Source organism: Antrostomus carolinensis, unplaced genomic scaffold, assembly GCF_000700745.2.
Source record: "Antrostomus carolinensis isolate BGI_N321 unplaced genomic scaffold, ASM70074v2 scaffold6930, whole genome shotgun sequence".
In the NCBI taxonomy this organism is placed as follows: Eukaryota; Metazoa; Chordata; class Aves; order Caprimulgiformes; family Caprimulgidae; genus Antrostomus; species Antrostomus carolinensis.
Window position 1 is genome coordinate 65659 of NW_010290448.1, and position 10752 is coordinate 76410.

General features: G+C 34.2%; 1 protein-coding gene across 1 annotated transcript in view; it reads left to right on the forward strand.

The window, feature by feature from the left end:
• Nucleotides 1-9640, forward strand: part of DNAH5 (dynein axonemal heavy chain 5) — a gene marked incomplete at its 5' end in the record, with an annotated part of 73747 nt that extends 64107 nt beyond the window's left edge. Inside the window, 8 exons of the mRNA XM_029086302.1 lie at nucleotides 1646-1822; nucleotides 2295-2499; nucleotides 2957-3099; nucleotides 3851-3985; nucleotides 5609-5731; nucleotides 6802-7015; nucleotides 7629-7852; nucleotides 9389-9640. Coding sequence (XP_028942135.1) covers nucleotides 1646-1822; nucleotides 2295-2499; nucleotides 2957-3099; nucleotides 3851-3985; nucleotides 5609-5731; nucleotides 6802-7015; nucleotides 7629-7852; nucleotides 9389-9640 — 1473 coding nt within the window. The remainder of the gene's footprint in view (nucleotides 1-1645; nucleotides 1823-2294; nucleotides 2500-2956; nucleotides 3100-3850; nucleotides 3986-5608; nucleotides 5732-6801; nucleotides 7016-7628; nucleotides 7853-9388) is intronic.
• Nucleotides 9641-10752: the final 1112 nt, after the last annotated feature.

A 10752-nucleotide genomic window follows, 5' to 3' on the forward strand; every position in this document is an offset into this window, starting at 1 on the left:
ACTACATATTCCAGTAGGTAAAGAGAAGATGTTAATCTTGCATTGTTCACTAGAGGATTTCCTTACTTTTGTAATAGAATTAAATGGAGTTTTCTTTCTTTAGTTCCTAATTCTCCAAAGCTGAATGAAACATAGTATTTGTTGATATTTCAGAAGAATTTGAAAAGTAATTAAAACCAAATATGAATAGCTCAGGAAGTTGTTGTATATATTTACATTTCCCATCCTTACAATTTATGAACAACTAAATATAGCAGCCTATTGTGGTGCAATATAATGACATAAGCCATTTCCTAATTCATTTAAATAGATCTCAGACTTTCCATATTGCTGTTCTTGTCTAACATGCTTCTTAAGCAGCTTTTGCAAAGTGATCAAAGGTATGGTATTTGACACGTATCAATCTCCTCCAAAGCAAAAAGCATCTTACCAACTTTCCTACTTACCCCTAATATTTTCTGAACAGCTGACGAAGTTCGGGATATCTATTTTAAGGAGTTCTGCCATTTAATCTTTAGCACTTTGTTTTCTACTTTCCTGTTTCTAGAAAGCTTAACTATTTGTAATCTGTCCTAGAGTTTATTTACTTTGGGCAGTAAAAGATAGAGTTTCAAAAGATTTTGAAGGTAGAGGTGTAGAAAAGAATCACAGAAGCACAAAATAGTTGAGATTGGAAAGGACCTCTGGAGATTGTGTAGTTGAACACACGTCACTCAAAGAAGAGACAGCAAGAGTAGGTTGCTCAGGACTATGTCCGTGTGAGTTTTGTAATGGAGACTCCAGAAGCTCACTTAGAAGCCTGTTCCAGTGTTTGACCACCCTTGCAGCAACAACAACAACAACAACAAAAGTTTTTTGTTATGTTTAAATTGAATTTATTTGATTTCAGTTTGTGCCAAACTTTACTTTGAAGTTTGGGGAAGAATCTGCAAGTGTTTTTGCTGATGAGTATATTTTATGTAGGAAATAAATTCATGGGATGTAAATGAGAAGCATTCTGCCACATAGATGAGAGAAAGCTTCTGGGTAGCTCAAAGCAGTAACCTGCTGCTTTGAGCTAAAGGCATCAAAGAACACATCCTGTTCTATGATCTTGAGAAATAGGTAGTTTTAATTAGGTTTTGTTTATCCATCATTACAGATACTGAGATGCACAATAAAAACACTACACACACCAGCAGACATCCCCCCCTTGAAATCCTAAATTTTTTCCTGCAACTGCCAGATGTTTCTGGGGTACCCTGTATCACTGCTAGAAACTAACGTTGTGCAGAATAAGTCAAACTTCTCTTCATATGATATTCTTTCTTTACAGAGTTGTTGTATACAGCCATTGTGATTTAAAACATATTTGAAAAGAATATTTATTGCTGTTGAAAAAATATTTGAAAAGAATGATTGCTGTTGAAAACTTTAAAGTGCTTTTTTTTTTCTTGTTTCCATGTTTAACATTCAGTAGTAATTATGAATACTTGGGTAAAGTATGACCTTCTGCTAGCCAAACCCTGTCCATCAGGCAGGAAATCTGAGCCCACAAAAAGAAACCATCTTTCCATGCTCACCAGACCTTTTGAATTACTAGAGTTGAATTTACTGAGACTTGCATTGGGAACTAAATTTATTTTCTTGTTATGTTTTGTAACAGGGATTTTTGAGAAGACGTTCCTTCCAAGAAGCTGAAATTCTACGTCAGCTATATTCTTCGTCATTCCCAGACTTATACCGCTTCAGCATTCAGTCTCTGCAATGCAAGACTGAGATGTTGGAAGCCTTTGTGATTATGCAAAGCATCAATATGCTGCAGGGTCTTATCCCACCTAAGGTAGTGTGGATTTTTTTTATACTTAATCTAATGGAGAAAAGTCATGAGGACATGTAGAGAGATTCTTTGATGACTTGGAATATAAATGAAATTGCAGGTTAGTAAGGAATGCCTTCTTTTTCTCTAGAAAAGAAAATAGCTAAGATGTGCCCTCTTTCACGTTTGGATTTGATGTTAAGCACCGACATGTAGTATGCATCAGACAGCTGTTTTCCTTCTTTTTTTTTGGTTGGGTTGTTATCAGGTTATAAATTAGAACTTAAATAGATCAAATGCTGTAATGGGTGATTAAAAGTGATATTAACTGGGTGATTTCTGTATTTTATGGTCTACTTGATACTGATTCAGTCTGTTCATTGACGAAGATGTCAGTAATGTAAACATGACTGAAGGCTTTTAACCTGATGTTACTAATGATTATCAAGCAGAATTTTCAGGCTATTGAAAATAAAAACCTAACTCAATCCTTCAGGAGCAAGGAGGGGAATTGACTCCAAAACACTTGGAAAGGCTGTACATCTTCTCTCTTATGTGGAGTGTAGGAGCATTATTGGAACTGGAAGACAGATGCAAAATGGAGCACTGGCTTCGAAACCATGCAACAATAAAACTTGATCTTCCCTGTATCCCAGAAGATAGTGAAGATACCATTTTTGATTATTATGTTGCATCTGATGGTTAGTAACTCAGCTGGGTGGTATGGGATAAAACTTAAAAGTAATTTTTAAATTGTGCTTCTTTTAGAGAATTAAATCAGAAGGTTTTTTGTAGCTTACCTTCTTTTGCGTTCCTTATCGAGTTTTATGTTACAGCCACACTTTACTGGTGATATTGTATAAAGGTTTTCCTGTTTCCTGTGAGAAATTGGAATGTGAATATATTGCTACAGAAAGCTGTGTGGACTTTGTACCAATGAATTTTCAAATGAACAACAATAAACAAGCCTTTTCCTTGTCATAATTTATGCAGGAAAGAGGAGTAAGCATCTTAGATTCCATGATTCTATAATTTTGGTCTGAATTTACAGAGTGGGATTACTGTATGTGTGACAGAGGCACTGACATATGAGGTATCAATGGAAAAACAATGATGCCTTGTATTTCTAAAATATTAACTTTGTTTCTTTCTTATTAGGTAAATGGATGCACTGGAATACATGTGTTGAAGAGTATGTATATCCCAGCAGCAGCACTCCAGAATATGGCTCCATTCTTGTGCCTAATGTTGACAACGTGCGAATGGATTTCCTTATTGAAACCATTGCAAAACAGGGCAAGGTACTTTTTCTATATTTCACATCTAAGTAGCGCTAACAGTATACATGGTAAATTTTTTTTAATTAGAAGTTAATTATTATGTTATTGAAAAGGAAGAACATAATATAATATTTTAATAATTTTTAAATATAAAGTGGTGATTCCAGTTCATGTTAATATGCTTGAACTCTTGAACTCTGCTTCCAAACTTTTTTGTCTTCCCCTTAACCGTCTTTTTTGTAGTGGAAATAACCATGATTACAGCTGAGATCAGGTCAGAACAGAAGCAATTTTTTCATGTAGCTGTTAGAGACGGTGCAGCACATGGGACAACAGAGCCAGACTGGACTGATATGAACTCTGCCGATATGGGGCAGTTACAAAGTTTATGTACCTTTAGGTTATGCAACCTGTTTGTCACCAAAACTGTGTCAGATAATCGGGATATGGTAAATAACAACAGCAACTGAAGTTTGCAGATACTGAGGCTCTAGATGTACATCCTTTTTCAAATATTCAACTTGTTTTACAAATAATCCATTCTTTTTTTTAGTTAAATTGTGCTGACATGACCATTAACTGCAAATATTTCAAACTTGTGAGGCCTGCAAAAGCCTGAGACATTATTTTGCTTCCATATGTCCCTTTTTGAGAATTTACTTTGCATAACTTCTAGTTTCGTTTCAGTTTAAAAGCTAAGTGGGAATGCTAAAGCTTTGCCAAGACACCCAGCTCTTGTGTTTCATCTTATTTCAATGTTGTCTTTGTCTAGGCTGTTCTACTAATTGGTGAGCAAGGAACTGCGAAGACTGTTATCATAAAAAGTTTTATGTCAAAATATGACCCTGAAAGCCACATGGCTAAGAGATTGAATTTTTCATCTGCAACTACCCCGTTAATTTTTCAGGTATAGTAGTCATTCACTTTCTAATACAACGTGACTGGATTCAGAGATTCTTCTCAGAATTTGCCAGGAGGATGCTTCTGAAAGTGCTTTATTTAATTGAGAATGAATACAGAAACAAAAAAACACCCATTTAAAAGGACAAAGTGTCCTAACACGTGATTTAAGACTTCTGTAAAAAACATATTCCCTTCAACTTCTCAGTAGTTATTGAGCTGTTCTTGAACTATTACAATACCATACATATTGTTTGCTTCATCACATTTAATGTTTTTCATGTGAAATGTATCAGTTCTCACTAATTGGATAGAGCTGTCAGTGACTTCCCTCAGATTTCACTAAAAGCCAGGAGTAAAGTAAGTGCTACCCACAACAATCTGTCATAAAAAGTGTGCTGTCTGTGATTTAAATTTCAGTATATTCAATTACTCATTAAAAAAGCAACACATGCAGTACAGCTGCTCTAAATAGAACTATGAATACTTAAATCCTGAACTGTACTGCCTGTCCAAATTTCTACTCAGCTACTTTGAATTATTTCAAGTTTCTTTAACTTGCTGGCAATGTGTATGGGAAATATTTTTAATACGGTTTACTATGCCAAACCGAAGTACTGTCTTTGCTGTAATCGGAAGTGCTGTCTATAAGAATGCATCATCCACCATCTGGCTCTGTAGCATAGTAGAAACTATTAACATCTTTAATATACAAGTATGTAATTTCGGTCTTATTTTTCCTTCTGTAAAGTTGGGTTATAGAAACAAAAAGTAGTGGTGGTACTCAATGGAAAAGCAATGAGTCAAGCAAATAGTCAAGTTTATTGATGATAGATGATAGTCTGTGGTGGTCAAGACATTTGAAATTGATGTACAAGTCTAACAGCCAAGTCTCTGATGGCAATCTAGACCAAAGCATTGTCTGTTACAGTATATGTTTTTAAATTACTCTGACTTTCTAAAATCTTGGTCTAACTGAAGCCACTTGGGTAAGAATGCTTACCAGGCTACTGTACAGGAGCATAGGTGCAACGTAAGACTGCAGATACTTAGATTTTCACTAAAGAGTGACTATACATAGTTAAGTGAGCTTTCATTTGGTATAGAGTAAATAAAAACTGGCCTTGACGAAGAACAGAGCAATGGAAAGATGATGGGAAGAAAAGTAGTGATAAGTTTACTATTGAGCAAAGTTATTTCATCAAGTCTATTTATGGAGTACTTCATCCATCAAGTACTCTTATGAAGTACATTGATGTCTGCTGGTAAGGTCTTCAAGAATCACATCTTTCAGATCTGAAAGATTATTAGTTTAATCTTTATTACTAGTAACCATCAATTTTGCTGATAAATTAATAAAATACAAGTTTGAAATAGTTTCAAAATTATGAAACTTTTAGGCATGATTGTCTACACTAGACATTTATTATATCTGATACCAACCTAATGCTGTAGGGCATGATATTTCAGACATTCTAGTTGAACTAGTGCAATTACCTCCAGCAGATGTGTTGTCTAAACCTTCCTTAGTAAAGATCTGTATAACAAAACCGTCAATATGTTTAAATGATTGAATCATGTATGAAAGAAAGGGCTCTTTGTAACTATGCTAATAATTGTTTTTTAACAGCGTGCAATAGAAAGTTATGTGGACAAGCGCATGGGCACAACTTATGGTCCTCCTGCAGGCAAAAAGATGACAGTCTTCATTGATGATGTCAATATGCCAGTAATAAATGAATGGGGAGATCAGGTTAGTTTGTAAAAGAGGAAAAAAAAAAAAGAGCAAAAATTATTTTCTTTCTTTCCTTGCTACACTGTAAAACTGATTTCTTTTTTCAATCAGGCAGTAGGGGGTAAATTTCATATGTAGTGCTTAATTTTTAAACAGTCTTTTTAAAGAACACATCTTGTTTTATTTGGAAATAAATATACTGACTACAGGAAGCAGTTTGAGTACTCCTTAAAACATGCATGTATAATTTTAATAATGTTTTTTACCAACACTCATTTTTTAATTTAAAAAAATAACTAGGAAAAAAAAAACCTTTGGCATACAAATATAATAAAGATAATAAACTGGCTGTGTGGAGAATACTTAAAACACTGTTATTGCTGAGAGGTAAGAAGTGACTTCTAATGCTTTAGAAAAAATGGAAGTCATCATTATATATGTTGGCAAGATTGTTCTCAAGTATATTGCTTTGGAAACTAACAATTTCTAGGGAAGTATAGTGGTATCATGTACTATCTGTGGGATGTTTTCAGCTGGTCAAACAAGAAAGCAGGAACTCCATTTATGGCTAAGGAAAGGAATCTTCCATTCTCTTGTATGGAAGTAATTCTATGTTTGCAGCTTGAAAAACTGTGTGATTGTTATACGTGGAAATTTCATCAAAATATTTGGTAGCAATAGCTACATGTGAAGCTACATCAGTTTGGGCTTGATTAGAACAAACTAGAGGTTTTGTATTAAAATATAGTATTAAAAGAGAATGTACTTTTGTAGACACATAGATACAATGGTATTAGAAATCACGCGGTATTCTAGCGAGATTGAATTGAAGTATGAAGGATTAATTCTAAGCTAGGGATTCCCCTCTACTCCCAGGATTTTTGTCCATAGATATCACCAATGAAAAGGACAATGTAAATGTGTTTATTGCTAGCAGTGCATTTTTCTCCTCAAGCAAATAAGCAGGGGTTTGGCGTAGAAAATAATGGTATATGCTTTATTAGATCTATCAAGTACATAAGTATGTTTTGAATTTCATTTAGTTGTGCATATAATATTCTGTTATATAATACCTGGTTATTTTACAGGTCACCAATGAGATAGTCAGGCAACTAATGGAACAGAATGGACTGTATAACCTGGAAAAGCCTGGTGAATTTACCACCATTGTGGACATTCAGTTTTTGGCTGCCATGATCCATCCTGGGGGAGGTCGCAATGATATTCCACAGAGGCTCAAGAGACAATTTTCTGTGTTCAACTGTACTCTGCCTTCTAATTCTTCCATTGACAAAATTTTTGGTAAAAGGAAATAAGCTTTGTTTCCATCCCATTTTTTAAAATTGTAGTTGATTTTTCTTTATTCCTCTATTTATAAACATTAAAATTAAAGTTGAGGCTTAATCCCTCCCTGATTTGCTGATATTGTCAATACATTTTTCTTCAGTAATCACTCCCCACCTGCAACTTCATCAATCTGTAAATTTTTCAGGTCCTGTCACATCTCTGAATCTATTGGTATGTTAAGTGTTAGGAAGAATGGCATGAAGGCTATTCCTGGTTTTAGTGACAGTGCTGGGGAGTTGCTAAGGTGCTGCTGGTGCTAAGAATGAGTGACTAATGACTTGACTTCCGCAAACGATAGCATCCTATTGGTCTCAGAGAAGATACTAGCTATTCAAAGGCTGTGGAAGCTATTTTGGTAGGCAAAATAACATTTTTCATGGACAGTAAATCAAGAGCTAAATACCCAGTGAGCTGGTGGCAGAATGGTGTTAAGACCAGGTGAATCAAGATTAAAGAATGGAAAGCCATTTCAACAAATTATAGAAAAAGTTTTGGGGATTAAGAAAAAAAGAAAGAAATTTAAGATCATATCTCTTGGTTCATTTGGCTTTTTTTTTTTTTTCTGTAGGTGTAATTGGAGAAGGGCACTACTGTAGTGAGAGGGGATTTTCAGAAGATGTGAAGAAAACAGTAGCCAAATTGGTTCCTCTGACACGCAGGCTGTGGCAGGTTACCAAGCTAAAGATGTTACCCACACCAGCTAAATTCCATTATGTCTTCAACCTTCGAGACCTCTCAAGGATTTGGCAAGGAATGCTGAACACTACATCAGAAGTGATCAATGAACCAAAGGTAAGTGCAGCACTATAATTAGTGTGTAATTAGTGTAGCAAAGAGGATGAAGAGTCTAACTTCTTGGAATTTGAGTTTGCTTCAGAAAAATATAATTTCTGATTAAAAAATATTTTCAGTGTTTTTTTGAGGCAAAGATGTTTTAGTCCAGCTTTTACAGTGCCAACTGAAATGAAAACTTTGTTTCATAACTATAACAAAACCCACTTTTTTTGACAGACAAATGCTAGTTTGTTTCAAAGAAGCAAGCAAAGAAAATTATGAAAAGCTATGAATTTATTTTAACCCAATGAAAATGTGTATATATTGATTAAAAAATTAAACAGTTCCCCTCTCTCTACTGGTGTCTTGAAGCTTGCAGTCACTGCCTAATATCTATCTAGCAAATGATTTCTGGCTTACAACTTAAAAGGAAGAACTAGTAATGAGTCATAGGGATGATTTTTTTCCATAATCCACCTTTCTTCCAGAAAATCTTAATACTTTATGCATCATTATTCTTTTAATTAAAGGAAAAGTCATTTAGTGTTTTGAGCACTGAAACTTGAAGTGCTGGAAAAGCAATGTTTATGGTAATCATGGAAAATTTGTTATACATTTGGGTTATATAATCACTTCATGTTTAATGTACTTCCCTGCTTGTTGAATAATTGAATTATACTACATCTAAAATTAAAATTTTAGATTTTAATTTCTAAAGCTAAAAATATACAGCGCTAAGGTGATTATATGTATATATATATTCTCAATTAATGTCTTCTGAAGTATAGCAAACAATTGCTCAAAATCTAATTGTATAAATTTACATATTAGTTCTGAGATTTCACATAGCATGTGTCTTTGTACAAAGTGCTATAGGCTCAAACAAGATGCCTTCAAGGAGTACTTGGAATTTTTTCTGCTACTCTGTAGTAATAGTGTAGGGTTAAAACCATTGCTGCTAGGATTAAGAACTGACAAGTTTTCTTTCACCATCCTATGACTGAACTGAAGGACTTTAGGTATATTGAATTTGTAGAAGGAATAATACAAACACACATATATATATATATATTTTTTTTTTCTCTAACTACTTTGGATATAGTATTGAGAGTGACATCTGTGTTTGGCATGAAATTATTAATTCCATGATACTATATTTCCACCCACCTTCTGCTTAATGACCAGTTAAAAAATGGTTCATCAGTGCATAAACATGTGTTAACAGGTATGGATATGGTTTTAGGGCTAGGGAAATAAAATATTAATTTGGTAAATGTGGTCTGATTTGGAGTGCTAGATTAAGGCTTCTTGCATAGTTAACTGAATGTAAGCTTAAAATGCTAGTGGGCAGAATGAGAAGCTTAAGGTATCTCTCCTGTATAAACTCCAAAGTACTACTGTTCTGGTGTTTTTTTTTTTTTTTTCTTCTTTTTTTTTTTTTTTTCCCTACTGTTAATATGATTTTAAAATAAATAAATAAATGAAAAAAGCATGGCTTTTAAATTGGCATAGCTATGCTGCAAGCCTAATCTGACTAAAATGCCTTTTTTATAGGTACTAATTAAACTGTGGAAGCATGAATGTAAGTCTGTTATTGCTGATCGTTTCACAACCTCAGAAGATGTAAACTGGTTTGATGCAACTGTGGCAAAACTCATTGAAGAAGAATTTGAAGAATCAAAAGCTTTGCTGGATCCTGGAATTGATGCATTCTTTGTTGACTTCTTAAGGGATGCACCTGAAAAAACTGGTAAAGATGGACTTTTAGTAACCATGGAGTTGACAAGAATTGGAAAGGGGATATGATAAAATAGATGCTAATAGAAATATGTCTTAAAAATGCATAGTAAGTTTATGCATCAAGGCTGACTGTTTTGTCCAGTGACTTTGAAGGTAGTCTGTGTTACCAATTGTGGCACGTCTTTATATTAATGGGATTTTTAAGTCCATAACTATATCCAAGTTATCTGTATAGAAAAGCCTTGCTTCCATTTCCGTCAGTGTGGCAGACAAAACTACCAAATAGTGAACATGAGTCTGTTATTCTATAGTTATGAAAGAAGTGTGGTATGAATGACTTGAAGTGGTGAGGTTTCAGTACTAGATAAAGGATAGCACTCTAGCTACCAACCCTTAGAAACCCCGTAAAAGAATACTGAGTCTGGGCTAATTCAGTACTTCTTAGGAAATACCCAGTACCTGATTTTGTAATAAATGAGTATTATTCCAAAATCTCCTGAATGCTAGTAAAACTTCTTGAATTTTCCATGTGGCTTATAGCAATGTCTTTGTATCTTTTAAATAAAAACACCATGTTGCTGACTTTGCTAAATGACCTAAGAATATTTGTTGGTTGATGCCAAAGAAGAGAAAAACAGTTGTTTGGGTTTGGGGGAGGGTCATTATTGAAGCCGTTGGATGATTCAATTATCTGTGTTCATATCACTGCAGTGATGGATAATGAAGGCAATAAAAGGTTGGTATGAGTGGTCAAATGCCATTTAAATATCTTGGATAATTGAAGAAGCCAGAAGGTAGTGACAAAAGGACAGTAAAGGATAGGGAATGTGTGATTGGAAGATATCAAATAGAAGTAAAAAGCAAACTGGTGTAAGAAAGCAGTCAAATACATCCTTAAATAACTTTCAGCAACGTAGAAAGTACTGAAATACAAATCAGAATACATACTGAGAGTGTGAAGAGTGACTTTTAATGTGAAAATTTGAATGTGAAGAGTGACTTTTAAAGTGAAAATTTGAATCCACACTAGAAACCATTATGTTGAACTGAAAAATAAAAGCAAAAAGAAGCATGTATTTCTCAAAATAACTTGCTTCCTGGTGACATTTAAAATGTACCTGCCCTGTAATGTGCCTTTTAGTGTGAAACTTCATCTAAATACAAAGCAGGAAGCCTTC